This window comes from Tachypleus tridentatus, chromosome 2 (assembly GCF_004210375.1).
Source record: "Tachypleus tridentatus isolate NWPU-2018 chromosome 2, ASM421037v1, whole genome shotgun sequence".
Classification (NCBI taxonomy): Eukaryota; Metazoa; Arthropoda; class Merostomata; order Xiphosura; family Limulidae; genus Tachypleus; species Tachypleus tridentatus.
The window spans coordinates 120,019,610-120,039,746 of record NC_134826.1 but is presented as its reverse complement, the minus strand read 5'-3'; the positions used below and the strand labels follow the sequence as shown (position 1 = coordinate 120,039,746).

The following is a 20,137-nucleotide window of genomic DNA, read 5'->3' as shown; positions in this document are numbered from 1 at the left end:
ATGCTATCTCCAGAATATCCCATGCATTTTCAGTTAGGTTCTCTGGTGACTGAGAAAGCCATGACATATTACATCAGTGTCATGCTTCTCATACCACTGGGTGACTACTTATGTTTTGTTGATGGGGTCATTGTTGTCTTGAAAAACATTCATCTCTGCTAGACAGAAATGCTGTAACATGAGGTGAAAATGATCATTCAGTACTATTAAGTAACAATTAGCATTGACCATGCCTTATAAGGGTATGAGTGCACCCAAACCATGCCAGAAATATGTGCCCCACACCATCACGAAACCAACCACCAGAACCTTCCATTGTTGGAATCAAGCACTCAGGTTTGTAGAGTTCTTTAGGTTGGTGCAACAGCTATACTTATCTAACTTTCAAGCATATAGTGAAGGATGATTCATCTGAACATACCACATTTCTCCTCTGCCCTATAGTCCATAGCATGTGCTCTATGCACTACTAGATGTGAAACCATGCACTACCAGTGTGATGAGTGGTTTGTACACTGCAACCCAATTATAGTATTCTATTTTGTGGAGTTTTTTGCATACCATTTTTGATGAAACTGACTGTTTTTGCCTTGGTTTGAAATTTCAAGTTAGTTGTTCTGTAGTTGCTCACTTGTTTTGCCTTGCAGTTCAAAAAAATGCATGGACATCACTGAAATATTTGCTTCCACTCACTGTTGCTTTTTGCTTATAATGTCTTTCCCTCAAATTTCCTTGGTGGCATCACCTTACACACTGCTCATAAAACATCAGTAAATTGAGCTGTCTTGGTCACTGAAGATGCACCCTGACAATCACCCTCTTTCAGAGTCTCTAATGTATTCTCTTGTAACCATGCTAGTCATGATTTTAAACAACTAGGCCTGTCCATAATTACATACATATTTTTGTGGGACTGGAATGTGTTTGCTTATTAGTAGATGAGCCACACCTGTCTGGTAGCCTTTGCATTGCATATACTTGTTGTCCCTCATTTACCCAGGTGTTTATATTGTTTTTATCCACTACCTGTACTTGTACATAAAAAATAAAATGGACTTAAATATAAATATAAACAGCAATAATCAGCAATTCTTTGGTATGATAGTTGTAGAAACTGAAAATATATTAGTTTCATTAATGCAACATAAAGACCTTAATATTTATTAACCTATAATTTGGCTTTAGTGATTAGAATTTGGATTTGGCATGGTAGCAATTGAAGCATGGCACTGCACACAATCCAGCATTGCAAAAAAGATAACAGAGTTCTAAGTGTGTGTGTGTGTGTGTGTGTGTGTGTGTCTACTGACTGTATCTGCAGTGTCTAGACGACAGTGGCACACTGTTAGCAGAAAACAATTGCAAGATCAGAAAGTAAATTTACCTCAAAACATTCTTGGGATGAACATATTTCATTCAACTTGTTCACCCTGGGGCAGTCTCAAGGTAACTACTAAGGAGATTAAGGTTTCATTCCTATTGCTATCAAACATGCTTACCCTTTCAGCTGCAGAAGTGTTGTATTTGGTTTTTGTCATTGGATTAAGACAAAGCTTCTTAGGCTGTATCTCACTTTCCCTAGTTCTAAACTTCCAATTAGAAGGAAGGCAACTGGCCAGTAATACCCACTTTCATATGTTGTACTTATATTTTACCCATAGTGAGATTGACTGGATGTCATAATGCCTTTACAGCTGAAAGAGTTAACATGTTTTGGGATTCCAGTAACTGAATCAGTGATCTTTAATTTTTGAGACAACCATTAGACTGTGCCAGCCTATTAGTATATATATGTATCTTGCTTATTACATGCTATAAATGTAACCATTTCTCTATTACATATGACATTTACACAGTAAAGGGGAGGGTTTGGGATGATCAAATCCCACTTTTAAAATTCTTGTAGAAACATACATACATACTAGAAAAGTTTACATTTTCTTATCAGTTATTTGAATTACTATGAAATAATGATAAATATATTTTTATGAAATATACTTATCTCTTCTCTTCTCACACTACAGCTATTACTTGAATGCTAGCATTTCTTTCCCTTGCCTATATAGGCATTGGTCTGATTTTTATTTTGCTTGCTACAGTCTTTTAATCCCCACTTAATTGCCTTGGGAATATCTGTTTCATGACACTCTCCATGTATGTCAGTGCACCTGGTATTGTATAGAAGCACTTCATTAAATAATTATCACTTTTTTCTTAATGAAGTGTTTACAAACAAGTTTCTACAACCATTGGATCTACATTGAGCACTCTTCATATTAACCAATTGATTTTCATAAAACATTTCCTTTGTTTAACTGATATACAATATGAATTCCCAAATTACTGCTTCTGTCATGGAGGCAGAATGGTCTCACCTCTGATATCCTACATTACTCAACAGTCGGGTAAGAGTCACTCTCATTTGAGACTGTCTGTGATCTTATTTGTAATGACATGGAGAGATACATTAGGTCTTCTGGTGTTTCTCAAGGGAATTCTCATGCTGCACTTAGGGGTGATCCTGGACATTCTGGAGAGAATTAAGATTCACTTTTTCCAGCACCTTTGTTTACTCTGTTAGCTTTTCATGAGGCCAATTGGGTCAGCTACCTCTGGCTCCTTATTTTCAGTTGATAAATCTAGTGTGTGATATTTTGGTTCCAAAGCCACAAGGCTCCTCCGCTAAGTTGGAACACTGACAGCTGTGACTACCATATGTCTTTGTGGCTTGGCTCTGAGAATTTCTAGACATTTGGAAAACCTTTACCACCTATCCATGGTTACTATAGGTCTTTATGCGAGGATAAGTCATTCAGTTCTCATCTCCACTAATATTATCCCCCCAACCTGTGTTGCTACTGATTTCTACAGATTCTCAGAGTTCAGAACTTTGTTCCAGGGCTATCAGAGGTTTGTTGGTTGAGGAAGAAATGGAGAGAGTCATCTCAATTATTCCAGTGTTTTATTCCCATCTGTTTGTTGTGTCCAAGAAGACGTGAGATTGTTGTTTGGTCATCAGTCTTTCTCATCTCAGTCAATTCCTCAGAACCTCCAATGTTCACAATGGAGTTATTCCTTACTCTGCATTGGCATTTTTTGCCAGGGTTGTGGATGACCAAGTTCGATGTCACTGAAGCCCATCTCAATATTCCTGTAGTGGAGTCATCTCACCACTACCTGTGTTTTGTGCACAAGAGTCAGGTACTGTACTTCAGGGCTTTGCCACTCATTGGAACACTCACCTGCCAACATTTTGGTTTCTTATACTTCACTCTCAGGCATTGGCAGTAGATGTATTCAGTCAGGACTAGATGAGATTGCACCTCTATGCCTTCCCACTGATTTGTCTGTTGCCCAGACTCTAGCTATGATTTGTTCAACCCCTTGCTGTATTCTATTTGTAGCACTCATTTGGTTGGTTCAACCTTGGTTTTTGCTTCTGCAGTACCATTAGGAGTGATCATCTATTTCACTTCCTATTTGTCCAAGTCTGTTGTGGCAGCCACAATCCAACACAGTATGCCCAGTCATCCCAAAGTACAAGTTTCATAAGTGGTTTCAGCATTTCACTTCTAATGTTATCATATATTTATCTCAATCTATGCATAGTCCCACAGTGGACATTTATCAACAAAATGGCATGCATATAGACAATGTGTATTGTGAGAAAGTTGATCCCACTTCATGCAGAAGTTCCAGTCATAGTTTGTTTTATGACCTAGCTCTTTAATAAGGGTTTACCATCTTTAGCAATCACCTTATGCAGACCAGCTTTATTGACTACCTTTAGATACTCAAAAAGAGAGAAATTATTTGAGTCTCCAATTTTATCTGGCCTCCTCAAGTTATTTCTTGTCCTTCATCCCAGAAATATGATGATTCAGTTAATTGACTTGGATATTAAAGTGATATTATATGCACGTTCTTAAAATGTGCTTGAGCTCTTGCCTTATGTATCATGTATCATCTTTCACTTTATTGCTGCTAGCCTGCAGATGTTGCTGAACAGACTTGTTTGCACTGTTTGTACACAGGACACTTTTGTCATTCTACTTGCATCATCCTATACCTAGACAGGTCCTTCTTACCTAAGACATGGGCAGCCAAGGAAAGGGGATAAGTCCTTTTCAGCAGTTCATCTGAAACTCTATTTCTCACATCTGCCCTCTCTAATATTCTACTAGTAGAATGTATTAATGATATTTTCAGAATATTGGAACTTTCATTTTACACTATGTATAAAGGTTTTATCTACAACAAATTAGGAATAAGACATTAACTTATTCCTAAATGTTTGTATCTGAAGATATCTATCATATTTAATGAATGGTGGTTCCAAAAAAATTACAAGACATGTTGGATATAAAAATATTAATCTCATGTGAGAATAATCACATGAATTAGTTAAATATAATCATTCAATGAAACAAATAATTAATCAATTAGCAAATTATACTAAATGCCCAGAAATACTATAAAACACTAGTGAAATGTATTTTATACTTTTATATACATATTTAAGATTAGATACCTAGATGAGATAACTTACATAGAATGTTTTTAGGTATGTAAGGTATAAGAAAAAGATATTTATTAATTGGTAAATTTTTAGGTTGAGTTTTGAGTCATTATTAGGTGGGGAAAATACTCATTTTTTGGCATATCTTTTTTTTTTTTTCAGGTTGCAGCAAAAATGAAATCATAAGTAACATGCCAGTCACTATCACAACAGCTGATCTGACGGGGGAAAAGTGTCTTCGTATTATTCATAGCGAGGAAAAAACAGTTTTAGGTGTGTCATTTGAGGCATTGGAGTTTAGAGGAACTTTGGAACATTTAACCATATTAGATGGAGACCGCACACTCTCTAGTAGTGTTCTGATGGAGATTTATTCTGTCACTACCATGAACATAAAAGGTATGTTTAGACTAATACCTTTTAATTTTGCAGTTTAATGAATTTTATTTCACTGTTGACAATTTGTATATAAAAATAAGAGAGGCTGAAATCTATGTATATATTTTTAACAACTAATAAAATGACTGTTAAACCTTAGAGACAGTTAGCAGATCACTTGAGAAGCAACATTGTGCCTCTGAAATGATTTATTGAAGTTTTCTGTCAGTTTCATTTTTTATTTATTTTTTACGTTAACTCGTATGTTTTACCATGTAAAAATATATCAAGATCAGTGTAAATGTTTTTAATGAAAGTAAAACTAGTATATAAAAGAAAGATAGCATAAACTAATATTTCTTTTCCTTCCATGTTGACCCCTGCTAGTATAGCAGTAAGTCTATGGATTTACAATGCTAAAATCAGGGATTTGATTCTCCTCGGTGAGCTCAGCAGATAGTCCTATGTGGCTTTGCTATTAGATAAAATACAAACACACCTTCCATGTTTTTTTTTTTAATTCATAACAGTTAGACCAATAAGAAATAGCATCACATATTTAGAGAAGAGAAATTATGATAATTACAGAGTGGAAATTTTATATTATATTCTGGTAGGAAGGATATCTTTTGAAGTAATTACAAATAGCTCTATGGATGTATTACCTTTAAACTTTAACCTGTGTTTGGAAACCAGATGTGTGAAATAAAATTACAAATTACACATCAACATGTGGGGATTGAAGCCCACAGTTTTCCACCTCTAGAATTTCTGCTCACTACCTTCACTAAAGTAATAACAGATTATTAAAAAAATGACTTTTATCCTTAAGTTAGTGTTCGACTCCCATACGTGTATAAATAACATAATAAAATCAGCTCTGTACATCAGGGTTTGCAATATCCTTAAAAACCTTGGACAAAGGTCGACATTAGAGTACTCTCAAATAACATAAAAAAATTACCAAAGCTTCTGGAATTACCAAATTAAATTTTTATGTGTGTTACTAGTGATTAATATGGATATTTTTGTTATTGACCAGTATATGAATCATTGTGAAGTTTTGTGTAATATGCTAATAGTCATTATCAAGACTGGTTATTGCAAAATATGTTTGCAATTAAAGTGGTTGATTTCCATGTAGTGTGTAAGATAATTTCATAAGTCACCGATATTTAAAATTAGTATACTAGAACTGAATCATTTTGAAAACAGTGTAATTACTTGTTAATTACTTATTATTTGATGTATTGTAGTTAATTCCATACTAGGTGTGTGTGTGTGTGCATAAGCTGTGTAATCAGAATTTTGAAAATTAGCAATATTGTAAAAATGATAGCTTGATAAGAGAAAAGCTTTTATATAAAAAGCATTTTGTATTGTGAATTCTTGCTGTTGTAGTTTTCTCATAAATTATTGATGCTATTCATTGTGCTAAGAACATGATTTCAGTCATCTAAAGAAAATCCCTTGTTTTGCAGAAGATTAAATGAAACTCGACTGTATTAAATGTCTTACCTTTTGAATTTTTAATACCAAGTAACCTAAATGAAGATAAGAAGATGAATTTTAAATTAGTGGATAATTCATGGGGAATGATTTTACTTGAGTTCAGAGAAATGTTTGGAGGTAGTGTAGTTGATATTTCAGTATCTAACTTAATATTTCTCAAATACATTCTGTTTCTTTAAGAGTTATTTTTTAGAAGGTCATTTCATCAGTATGCCACTGTTGGCTAGATATTTTAAAATTAGAATGTTTCTCAGAATTAGGATGAAAATTGAGAGCATTAGAATATTTTTCATGAACATAAAAAAGGTAGTAAATAAGCATATCTTTGAGTATGGTAATTGTATTCTAAGCCTCGTCTCAGAGTTTTTTAACTCACCTTCTTTGTGATTTGCAGAAATATCTGTCAGAGTTTGCTCTTATTTTGTAAGCTTAGTAATCAATAAAATATTATCCTTATGCAAGACTTTTAGATTTTAATATATTTGATCTTCTGCTGAGTGAAATCAATTTTGATGTTTATATTTGTCACCTTTCATTTATAATTCCAGTTTCTGAAAGGATGTGTAAGTTTATTATTATCAGTAACAAAACATTTTGTATTTTGAAAAGCCTTTTAAATGAAACTTGAAAAAGCTATCCATGTACAGTAGTAACCTTACTTATAGTGTTTAACTTTTATTAATAATGTTAACTGTGCAATATAACTGTTGGTTTCATTGGAAAGTACTCATTGTTTAGTATTTAAAAAGTTTTATGTATGCAATGTGAATTTTAATTTTTTTTGCAAAATGTTTACAATACGTAAGTATTTAATTTGAAGAATCCTATGAGATAAGCTTGCTAAAAATGCTAAAAAGATGAACAGTTGTTAAAAGTATAGCAGTCAGTGTTTCAACAATCTACAGTATTACCAACAGATGAAACACGATCTACAAAATTGAATGTGAAGAATTTTATTCAGGAGAATATGATAGAAAACTGAAAATGTCTTTACTAGGGAATATTTGTACACTCTTCTTGAACATGTCAAAATTACTATTTTTACTCCCATGAAATTGCCTTACTAAATATTTACTCATTTTTACACTTTCTCTTGGCCTAGCATGACCAGATAGTTAGGGCACTTGATTCATAATCTGAGAATCGTGGGTTCAAATCCATGTCACACCAAAAAGCTCACACTTTCAGCTGTGGGGACATTATAATGTACAGTCATTTCCACTATTTGTTGGTGAAAGAGTAGCCCAAAAGTTGGTGGGTGGTGATGACAAGCTGTCTTCCCTCTAGTCTTATACTGCAAAATTAGGAATGGCTAGTACAGATAGACTTTGTGTTACTTTACATGAAATTCAAAAAGCAAACACAAAAAAATATCAAACATAAATAAAAAATATGACAAAATGTATTTGAATTTAGTTAATATTTTAAAAAAATAAACATCTGCATATGCAAATCTGAAAGAGCTGTTATAGTAATACATAAGAAACTTTCAGTAAACAAACATTGAAAATCGTCTTTATACCTTTTTAAGAATGGTTGTCTTCTGATATAATTTGTGAAACTGGATTTTTCTTTTTCTGGTTCTGTAATTTTTCTGGCTGAGTTTTTTGTCACCTAATCATAAGTTAACTTGTAAAAACATAAGTATGTACTCTTAATTACTGTTCACCTTTTCATTCATTCTAACTAAAGTATTCATAAAAATGATAAAAGTATGTTCTGAAGTGGTGATACTATCAACTACTTGTGGCTTGCAGAGGAAAAAATCATTTCTTTTTTTAAATTCAAATAATTCATAGTTTTCTCAAAACAAAAATATCAAGGATTTGGTGAAAATTTATGAAATTAGGAAATAAATGTTTAAAATATTTATTTAAATAACTTGTATACCAAGTACAAAACTCATTTCCCATTTTATATCAGTAGTGTAATTTTCTTCAAAATCCTATTTCAAAATGATTGTGTAGACAATGTCCTTTTTTATATATATATATATATATATATATGCAGATGAGTAACAAATAATACTGAGCCAACACTACCTGTGTTAGCTGTGTGTGATTTGTCCCACATGAATAGTAAAAGAATATTACTTTTATATTTTAAAGTTTATGATAATATATGTCAATGTTTTCTTTATTTGAAGTCATTTTTCTTTCAATTTCAGAAAGGTACATTTGGAGTAGTGGAAACAGTGTAATGGTATCTTACCTGAATCCTTCTATAGCTTTTCCCTCCCCTCTAAACTTCTCCATTCAAATAGCATCACACCGTAGGTTTTCATAATTTTTTCATTCTCTCATTACTTTTTTTTTTTCTGATACTGTTTAGATTATTATTACCCAAGGTTAATTTAACGATTTTTAAATAATGAAAAGAAAGTTTTATCCAGTGTGTAAATATGTACAATTATGGCAGGATATGCTTTTTCATAATATTTAAGTTTAAGTAAAATCGAAAGTTTTCAATAAAAGCAAAAAAAAAAAACATTTTATCACATATTGGTAGTAGTTTAATACACTGTGGTGCAAGATTTATTTTGTTTTTCAAAATATTTGAAATAACCTTCGAAAATGAAATTGTTCTGGAATTATTTTTACTATTTAATTAACACTTCTTTATTGCCATATTTTTACCTTAATTTTTGTATTTGCATATATAGGACAAGGAGGTTATTTTGTGAACAATGGAAGTATACAGTCAACTTCTAAAGAACCTGTAATATTTTTGTTGCAAGTGGAAGAGGGTGAACAAGTATTGCTGAATGCTAGTAATTCTTCCTTCCCCCCCATGTCACACGTTTTTATATACAGTGGCTTTTACAGAAATTCTCTATTAATAGCAGATTTTAAAAGTGAGAATAATGTCTATCCAGTCATTTCCCCATCACATCAAATGATGGTAATTTCTCAAAACTTTGCTGAGTTTGCCAAATTTACGAGCAGCTTCCAAGGGATTCCTAAAGGTAATTTTCAGTAGATTGTTTTGACATGTCATTTTTAACATAGAAACAACAGAAATTTATTCACAGAGTTTGTGTAATTTTTTAACAACATAAAATTATGAAAGTAATGTGTAGGTGCAACTGTTTGGTATTTTCTTTATCTGTTTGCTTTTTTGTTTTGCTTCAAAAACTGTATTCATGCTTGTAGAGAATTCTTTTAAATGTTTTATGGCACTCAGAAGAAGCATAATTTATAACTCTAAAAATTAATTTGTACGATTTTGCTTACAAAAAAATTAGTGATGATTCATTTGTATGATAAAATGTACCATAAATATTTTCTTTTATAATTCCATAATTTTGAAATTGAAAGAAGCATAGTATTTAACTAAGTTTTTATCTAATTATTACAAAACTTACAAGATGGAAACTCATGAGGATGTCAAATTGTATTTCAGATTTTACTAAGCACAGATTCACATAGGCTGAAATACAAATAAATACATGAAGAATAACATCATATTAATTAAATCAGTTAAAGGTCACTCTTCATGTAAATGACTTGTATTTCAAACATCACTGAATTTGTTATGTCTTTAATAGGCAGTATTACCAGCAAACTTAACCCTTAAATCCAAGTGAATGCTGCTAGCATCTGGCCAAAATCCCAATTTACATTAGATGATAACAATATCTCATAATATTTATGTCTATTTGGCTAAAATCTAATACAAACCATGTTATTATCCACAAAATTAAGAGAATTTAACTTCTATAAGGTATAGTGATAACTATTAGAAAATTATGAAACTAATTTCAGATAATGCAAAAGATTATGTATTTAAGAAGTTATATTTTATGTTGTCTCTTAATAGATTGATTTGTTATGCAAGATAGACAAAATATCTGTACCTTAAGCTTTTGCAAGTGTACATACCATCATTTTAAATTTTTCATAGTTTGAATGATTGATGACCTTTGTTTATTTATAAAGGATGCCATAGCATTAGCTTGGAAAACACTGGTGGTTACAGCTTGTCAGGAAACTGCAACAACACATGCTCTTGGGCAATACCATCTATGAACAATAACAGTAAAGGTAATTCTTTGCAAGTATATAGGTTTAGTGTTACAGAAATTAAAACTTTTACCATAAGCTATTGCAAAATTTAAGCAAAAACTATATACATCATGATAAGTAATGCCTAAACCTTGAATTATAAATTATTCTCTTTTCATGGACATGTTACAAAGTACAAAATTTTGTGGAAAATAGCTAATGTCTACACATTTGGGCAAATTAAAAGCCATCTCTTGATAACAGCTTGCCATTTCAATATCTCTAGAGCATAGCATGTGCATATGTGTGTAAACATATAACTATAGATATAAGTAACTACAAAAACTTGCTGTTTTGTACAAGAACTATAAAAGTAAACTATTAACAATTATGCTGTTAGTAGTCAAACAGGAAACTGCATCAACATTTCTTGATCTAAATATGATAAATAGTAGTGTCACTTGAATGAAAATAACATCTTGTTTGTTTCAATTATGTATCTCAATATATTAAAAGTCTTCATTCAGAACTTGTAAACTTGTCCCAGTAGTTAAAAGATACTGAGTTGATATAAAAACATTAATGAAATTTTATATTTTAATGGAAGTACAGTCATTCTCACAGACATATTTCCAGAAGAGTGTTTTGTACTTATAGGTTTTACATATACTAGTGGCTGTTGATCTTGTTAATATCCTGCATATCCCAAATAGAAGTTGGGAATAAATAATTTGTTAATCGTATTCAGTAAAAGACAGTTACACATATACTGATGGGTGTTAATTATTGATTACCTTTAGAGTGCCCCTTTTTTCTGATCTGAAATGGAAGAAACACTGTTTTACTCACTTATCATTTAGTTTTGGTACATTCTGGAGGTTGACTTGTATCACATACAAGCTTATTTAGAAGGAAAAAATGTTTAATACAGTACGAGTTGTTCTTAACAGGTGTGTTTTGACATTTACCTTTTTTTAGCATTTCACAGTTAATATTTTGCAACACGTCTCCAAGTCTGTAGCTTAGATTATAATAAAACTTAATTGAAGCAGGTGTTGATTTTAAAGTAGTAGTTTAGCTCATAAAAAGCTTAGTTAAAACATTTTTGTAATATTTCACAATATGGTTGTAAGTCTGTTATTAGCCTCTGTAAATGTGTAGTTGTGAAACATTTGTTTATTTTAAGCACTCCCATGCCATGTTTTTTTGGAGATAATAACTGCCTTATTTAACTGATTAAGTATTTTTGTCTTTAAAAATTCAAATTAAAAACTAAGTACAAAAGTAGAAATCTACTGTTTATATGCAAAAACGGCTCGTTTGGGCTGAGAAAACACTTTTACATAGAAGAGCCGTTTTTGCATATAAATTTCTCAACAAGTGGGTTTCTCGTCATCACTGAGAAATCTACTGTATTTTAGGGGCTTTTTCAATTTCCCTTCTAGGGCAGAAACACTAAAATAAAATAGTCCATGTACACAACTGGAAATTTTTCAATTACAGTTATTGAGCCAATCAACAATGGGTGATGTCTGTGTGTGTATACACAAATTATTTTGTCTCTCTGTATTCTTGTTTGTTTATTGTTTTTTAGGGGGGGGGTTCAGAACTTAAATGAATAAGATTATTAAAAACTGGTTCATGATTTTACTTGTAATCATCATACCCTGTGATGACTGATACACATTACAGCAGCCTTGACAATGTGTAAAATTATATAGAAAAGAATATTGTTTTAACTACTGTTTAACCGTGGGTTTGTGTTGTCATATAAGAAAATGTACAGATGGAACACCATATTGGATTTTATTGACCCAAGAAGTTTCCAGTTCTTTCAAAATTCTCTTTTAGATAAAATTGCAGCAGTAAATTAAGAATTAAAACTTTAAAACTAATAGAACTGAAATGTGTTGAAAACCATTAGACGTACAACATTGTTAATATGCATGACAATGTTAGAGTAGTCTTTGTGACAATGTAAGTGTGAATCTTTGCTTTGTTAGTGTGGTTGTCATGGCTGTTGAACATACAGCCAATCAGGCACAAGTTAAATAATATGTTCAATAAATATTCTTTAGTTTTGCTTACACACTAAAGAAGTTTTTAATAAAACAGTATTTGTGAAGAAAAAAATGCAGGGCATTATTGCTTGTTATTAAACTTAAGTTGGAAAAGGTTTTTTTGTTTTGTTTTTCAGTTGTTGTTGAACAGGTTATTTTCAATAGCTCAAGCATTACTACTGTCATTACCTGAACATTTTATAAGTTATTTACTGCATTTTTTATGTATATAATAAAACATTCGTTATTTAATTTTGGTGGAGTTTACATTCTATTTAAAATTAGAAATAAAATTCTTAAAAATGGGTGGTTGTGGAAAGTTATGGAATCTCACTTTTCACTATTAGTCTGTATGGGCCATGTAAAATTGTATTTTAATTAGTATTATTTGTGTCAGAATACTGTTTGTTGTGTTATAATGTATGTATGTGTATTAACCTTCAGTTAATTATAGAATTATTTGTTTTTCTTTTGTTTCTTAAATTAAAGAAAGTTGTTTCTGTCATGTAATCCAGCACTTGTGGTTAATCTATACTATCAGTTAAAGTTCGACAGTTAGCAGAATTTGATACTTGATTAACTATTGGTTAATATATTCAACTGATTGATTATTCACACATGTACATTGGTTGAATTAAATTATCAAAAATACTAATAATCATAAACATCATTGTTCAATTACTTGGATAGTTTTAATTACTATAAATAATAATTGCTAGAATCTGATATCAGTTAGAGAATTTTTTTGTGATATTTAATTTAATTCTAAGTTTGATTAATTGATTTACTGATCTAAATCTGTTATCACCTGTTCATAAAAGTAAAAACTTTACATTAATGTTGAAATAAACATAAATGTATATAAACTCTTTTAGCCAAGTATTTTGTATTAGAATAAAATCCTTTTCATTTTTTAGATATTCTCTCTTTTGATTTCTCTTTTTTGAACCTGTTTGCTGGAGATAAAATTAGACTGTTCAAACTAGATGAGCAATTAACCTCATTAGCAACAGTTACAGCAAAAACCCAGTATGTGCCCAGTTTTAATATACCAGCTAATACAGGAGCTTACCTCTCTGTGACCCGAGGTAACTGTTTGAAAAATGACACTGCTCTAATTGCTAGATATGAAATTATTCCTGGTAAGTTTTATTTATCTATATGTATTAGTTTCTTAAAGTTTTGATTAGCATTGTTCATTTGATGCATTATGGAATAATTTTAGAAATTGTCTCATTCAGTTTTAAACATTTTGAAGGCCTAATGTCTCTCACATAGTTTAATTACTTCAGTAAGCAAGTCTGTGTACATGTTTGGTATATTTTAAAAAGTAATTTATCAACATTACCCTGAAAAATTGTAGATTTTCCTGTGCTAATGCATTGTATATACCTTTTATAAATCTTAATTATCTTGCATGCAGATAAATATTATGTTCTTATTGCATATTGAAAAAAGCTAAATCTCTTCATTAGAATGAAGTTTCTGCATCTTTAAAAACATTTTATTTTGTGCATCTAAGGAATTCACTTAGAATCTAATTACAAAACAAAAGGTGTGTATTTTACTTGAAAAAGAAAGTGCTCTTTGTAATTTCTAAATCTCCTCCATAATCTTGAGAAAATTTGATCAGCACTTTAAAAAGCTATTTATTTAGCTTCATTTTCAAATTAAAGTTCCATATTTTGTTTGTCAAAGAGAGTGTTTTATACTGAACACAGTCTTTTAGTGTTAGAATATTGTCTTTGACCATTTACCCCCATAATTATGCAGTTTTTTTCACAAAACTTTATTATAACTAGATGTTCAGAATTCAAAGGCTTTAGTATTAAATTCTCATATTTGAACTTTCAACCTTTTTACTCAGTTGTTGTTTGAGCCATTTCCTGAATTTTGTGTCATTGAAAATAATAAATATAAAACTATATTTTGTTTTAGGTGTTAATGAAGAGAATTTTAGTAGACAAATATATATATATATATATTTTGTTTTTGCTCCTGTTATTGTTTGTAATTTTACCTTCATCAATCTATCCTTTAATTATCTCTGCAAAATGTTGCATTTATGCTTCAATATGCATTAAGCTCAAAGAGAAAAAAATGTCTTTTAAATGTTTCTTTTTTTTTCAGAATTTTTGTAGTTATTTTCACTGTACTTCAACTATTATCTGATGAACAAGTTGGCATTTTATAAGTTATTTACTGCATTTTTATGCACATAATAAGACATTAGTTAACTAATTTTGGTGGAGTTTGCAGATTGCCAACTTGAGAAAGTTTACATAAGAAACAAGGAGATGGCCTGGCATGACCAGGTGGTTAAGGCAGTTGACTGGTAATTTGAGGATTGCATGCTTGAATCCTTGTAATACCGAACATGCTAACATGGGGGCATTATAAGTGATGGTCAATCCTGCTATTCATTGGTAAAAGAGTTGCCCAAGAGTTGACAGTGGATGGTGATGACTAACTGCCTTACAGTGCTAAATTAGGACATCTTTACAGAATTTGTGCAAAATTCAAAACAAACAAACAAGGAGATACTTAAAATTCACAAAATCAACATATGGGTTTTTATCTACTGCATTAATAACATAAATATAGAAAAATACAATCACAAGAATTACAAAACATATTCCTTGGGGTAGTTTTGTTTAAAATGAATATTTTGTTTTCTTTTTTTTTTTTTCATTTAAAATAAGAGCAAATGCACATAATAGTTCACTTTGAATAGCTAGTGAATTAGAAGCTATTGCTTACAATATACAAAACTCTCTTCCAATGTAACTTCATATTATGTGTATTGATATTTTATATTTAATGGAAATTCTTACAAGAATACAAAAGACCACCTTTAGTAACACTTAAAACTGATTTATAGTGAACAATGCTGCTAGTTTAGACTAAAGTGCAGCCACGAGAAACTAACTGCTAACTACATTAGTTGGTTTTGTTACAACTTTTGTATTATATTTTTCTAATTTAATCTTTGCTATTCATTATCTAACTCACTTTTATTTTTACTGAGTTAAACTATTTATTTCTGGCATGAGGTAAAACAATAATGTACCAAGTAAGTTGTACATAGAATTTCTACAGGAACTTGTGTTTGTTACTATACAATACCATTCCTTGTTGGCATAGTAACATTCTAGAGTCTGCAATCCACTTTACCATTTGTCATATTAATAATTAGTGTCTTAAGTTACTTCAGTCCTTTCCGATGATACAATTTCTCTAACATTTCCTCCAGTATTATTTCTTTTTTTTTATGACTTTGTTTCTTGATGCTGACCAGTTTCACTCATTAGTGTGCATTAGTATATCCTAATTTTAAAAGTCATTTCTGCTTTCTTTTAGAAGGAAAAATGATTGTTAAATTGTCACTTGTGAATAATTACTAGGTTTGGGCTGTTCCAAACCAAGATATTTGATATGTAAATGTTTCTTCAGTTTGTGAACCTCCATTTTTACCCTAGTTCTTTAATTTATTAACATTATCAAATACACACAGATTTTTAACATGAAGCTTTTTAAAAGCTATATCCTGCACCTTGTAAGGCTGTTAATTTTACATAAATTTAAAGATTTGATTAGTGTGTTGCTTTCGTCAGAATATTTTGTACGTGGTGAAAATATGGAAATATACCATATGTTTTGATATTAATCCTCTCACCATGGGTATTGTTTACTTTGCATGGCACAGTTTCAGTGACTTTTATTCAAAATTTTATTAAACTACTTTATGTTATTTGCAATTATTATATCATAAAACCTAAGCTAGTAATCCATATTTTAATAGTATATAAGTTTTAAGTTCTTAATTCTACAAGGCAATATTATAGACAATTCTAAATATCCCCTAGTGTGACACATTTTCTTTAGGTATCTTGTCTTCTTTATTTTATCCACTATACATTGAAAAATTACAAAATTAAGCACAAATTACTCACCATAAAATCATCATGGCTCAGAGAAGTCGTAATTGTTATAGCTTACAATTTTGTTTATTTACAGACCTATCTAATAGAAAACCACACTCCTCCTGTCACATTCTTTCATTCAGGATTTACTAATATTTTTCTTTTGCATGTAATTTTATATTACCAATAACCAGTGGAAAGTGAAGGGTTTTATTTATCAAGTGATATATAATTTTGTGTTCTGAACAGATTGACATAAAGTTCATTAGAGTACAAGCTTTGTCCTCTTGAAAGTTAATGACTAGACTGAATGAATTTGTAAAGGCTTTTGTTGCGTAGTTAGAAACCCAGAAAAATTTTGGTAGTTAAGGGCAATCTTCTATTTTTTTACATGTTGTTAGTCGACATTCTTGGTGCATTATTCAATTTTCAAAGCAAATACTCAATATTTTCAGGAACAATTTTTTATTTTATTTAATAAAAATACTTTCCTGAAAAGTATGATTTTTGTGTCTCAAAAATTTACAATATTAACTGAAATACTGCCAAATATTGTGCAGATGCATGCACTATGTTGAAAGTTAGAAATATTAAATCTAAAATAAAACTTTAAATGAGTATAAAGAGATCATGTGGTCAGTCAAACTGACCAAGTCAGTATGAAGAGAGTTAATAATGATTATACTTTTATTGGTGCCTTTTATGTGGTTGTTGCAAAACAATAAAAAAAGTTATATACACCACTGTTTATGTTTTTTGTTTTTTATTTCCTTAGTTTGTGAGAAAGAAATTATGCAAGCACCAGGAGAGAGAACTGTGGTATCATCTCCAAATTTCCCAGATAGTTATCCTCTGGGAGTAGAGTGTAACTGGAATATATTCACAATGGGCAACAAATCTAACCTTCACATCATCACATTTAGCCACTTTAATGTTACACAGAACCATACATTAACAATCTCGAGAGTTTTGAAAGGACCACAAACAACTGTGAATACTACTCTTGGAGAAGGAAGTTCTTCTCTTCCTAGTGATTTACTTGTATTAACACCAAACCATGTGGAATTTTATGCTCCTCTCACCAATCTTTTTGCAGTTGGAAATGGATTTCAGTTCAGTGTCACAGCCCTTGGTGAGTATGTAATTAGACTGTTTGTGTGTGTGTCTATATATATAAAAACTCTGGTTACCAAACCAGTTGTTAATAAATGACTAATTATTTTTTGAATTATTACATAAGTTTCCTTTGGGGTAACTTACAATGCTGCATTTTCAAGTTCTAGACATATAACTTACAGTTGTATAACATTGAACTGTTCCATTTAATTACAATATTAAAAGGATATGAATTCTCTTGCATCTTGATGTTTAACTGTTGTGTATTAGGCTGAAAGTATTGCAGTAGATTTTGAGCTAAAAAGATGTAGAAAATTCTAGAAAAAATTTGAACTTTGTTTTGATTGGTCAGTGAGACTTAGTTGTTATCCAAAGAGCAGGCTCTTCTTAAAATTCACTCCAAGCTAAATTTTTGAAAAGTAATTGTAATGAGTTTACAATATTTTAAAGTTATAAAGGTTTTTCTAATATAATCTAACCTGCTGTAAGTCTGAGCACTTGTATAATCTTAGAAAAAACATTTGTGCTTTACACATTCAAACAAAAGTAGAATTAAATATATTTTAGTGCTTTTTAACTCTCATATTTAAAATAATAAGTAAACTCTGGTTTGTTTGAGTTAAAAAATAAATAAAACAGCCAGTTATTTAAATTGGTAACTTATATATCTATGGTCTCATTCGTTTCTGTGTTAGGGACATATAAGTGTATTTCATACCTTGAGGTTTACAGGGAAACAAGTTGTGCTAAGATTACTGAAAACATTGTTTAATTATTTTATCCTTTTATATGTGGGAAAGCATTAATCCAAACATAGATTTTAAAATCTTAATGAATGTTATGAAGGAAAGATATTTGACTGAAGAAGCATTTTTGAAAACGTAAAAAAGACTTGCATATTCATAAACTGAAATAAAATAGCATTATTTTGTATTGGTTCTCTTTCAAATGTCTTTCATTGAAGATCTCAAAACTTGCATAAACATTTTTCAATAATCAATCAGTTATTCAGATAATGTCAGCTGTTTGGATTATTTGTTTTATGGATAACTACTGATTATCAAGATGAATAATCCTCACAGCACTACTTTTGGGATGATAAGCACATGGGTTGCCCCATCTCCATTAATTAACTTACTTTTTTTTTTTCAGTTATGGACAGATTTGGTTACAGTTACTTGTTGGGTATGATACAACAAATGACAAAACTTTGGCTGACTTTATATATGTGAGCAGTATTATTCTGATAAGATACATTACCTTCTCTTACATAAATCGTTATTCTCATTCATATAGAAAAAAAGTTTGCACATGCCACAATCTTTGAAACTTCAATCATTTTGGAATTGGAATTGACTCCTTCTGTTCAATTCTACCAAATTATCACATCATGTTGGCAGTTCTCATATCAAGAAGTTTTTGTTGTTTTTTTGTTTGTTTTTAGTGCTCTTCATATGATTTGCTTTGGTGAGTTTTATCAGTTTTAATTTCTGAAACAAATTTTATTCATAATTTTTTTATACTTTATAGAATAATTGTTTAGTTAACTTAATTTTCTATCCTTTTTCTAAATTCTCACTTTCAGTTTTTTCATTATCAAACACATATGTTTGATCTGTATTTCAACAATGAATTCCAAGGTTAATGTTACCACTTCAGGTGTCATACCTCCTACTAGTACTATTTCACAGGCTGCAGGTGGGCAAGATTTATTGTTGGATTTATCTGTGATTATCCAACAAGAGATTGATTATTATGTACATCAACCTTCAAGTTTGTAATGTTTTTACCCATTTTATGATCCCCAAGTTGCTCTATTACATGACACCTTTTCATCTCAATATTTAGTTTTCCTACCCTCCCTAGATATTTGGATTCATGCTAAGTAATTTGCTTCACAGTTGATTGAGGGTGGCAGCATCTGTCACCTTCCACAGACTGTTGATTAGTTTGCTGTCAAACTGTCTGTGTGGGAAGTGGTACCTGATTTTCCTATGTGTTCATCCAATGCCCAATTTGTTTGCTTTCATCTGACCTTTACTTCCCTTCTATAGTATTTGTCTTCTAATCACCTCCTTTCTGAAGCAACTCACAGACATTCTGAGGGCCTTTTAAGAAAGAGCTTCCCTAATTATCTTCATCTTGTTTGTTGTTTTTTACTCTTACATCACCCGTGTGGTTTCTCTGTTGTTAAGATCTTTTAGATCTAAACATGGTTTTGTTTCAGGTTTGTTTACCACCCCCTTACAGATTTTATAAATGGTCTGTTTTCTGTGATGGACATAAAGCTTTGGAATCTGTGCATCAACACTTGACCCTTTTTTTCTTTGTTTGCACATATATCACAGTCAGAAATGACAAAAGCTCTTTTCCTATTTCCTGTCCTAGTCTTTCTCAACTTTTTCCTATTTGTTTTTCTAGAGGTTCCTCATTTTGACATTTTATTCAACAGTAGTGGGCACATTGCCAACAGTACTGGTGACTAGTTGGTGGTTTCCAGTCCAGTGGGAGCTTGCTTGTCAGAAATATTTCCACTTTGATGACTCTCCCTTCTTCATCTCATGAACCCATTTTACCCTTATTTTCCTTATACTTGGGGATTCTACTAGCCCTCAGCATTTGTCC

The 20,137-nt window shown here is 30.9% G+C and overlaps 1 protein-coding gene across 4 annotated transcripts in view; it reads left to right on the top strand.

The window, feature by feature from the left end:
• The window catches only part of LOC143244951 (uncharacterized), a 65,235-nt gene that overhangs the window by 31,783 nt on the left and 13,315 nt on the right, over window positions 1-20,137 (top strand). For all 4 annotated transcript variants that reach the window (XM_076490548.1, XM_076490550.1, XM_076490547.1 and 1 more), the window contains 6 exons: window positions 4,682-4,918; window positions 8,577-8,681; window positions 9,072-9,374; window positions 10,348-10,452; window positions 13,391-13,615; window positions 17,172-17,528. In XM_076490548.1, the coding sequence (XP_076346663.1) occupies window positions 4,682-4,918; window positions 8,577-8,681; window positions 9,072-9,374; window positions 10,348-10,452; window positions 13,391-13,615; window positions 17,172-17,528 (1,332 nt within the window). The remainder of the gene's footprint in view (window positions 1-4,681; window positions 4,919-8,576; window positions 8,682-9,071; window positions 9,375-10,347; window positions 10,453-13,390; window positions 13,616-17,171; window positions 17,529-20,137) is intronic.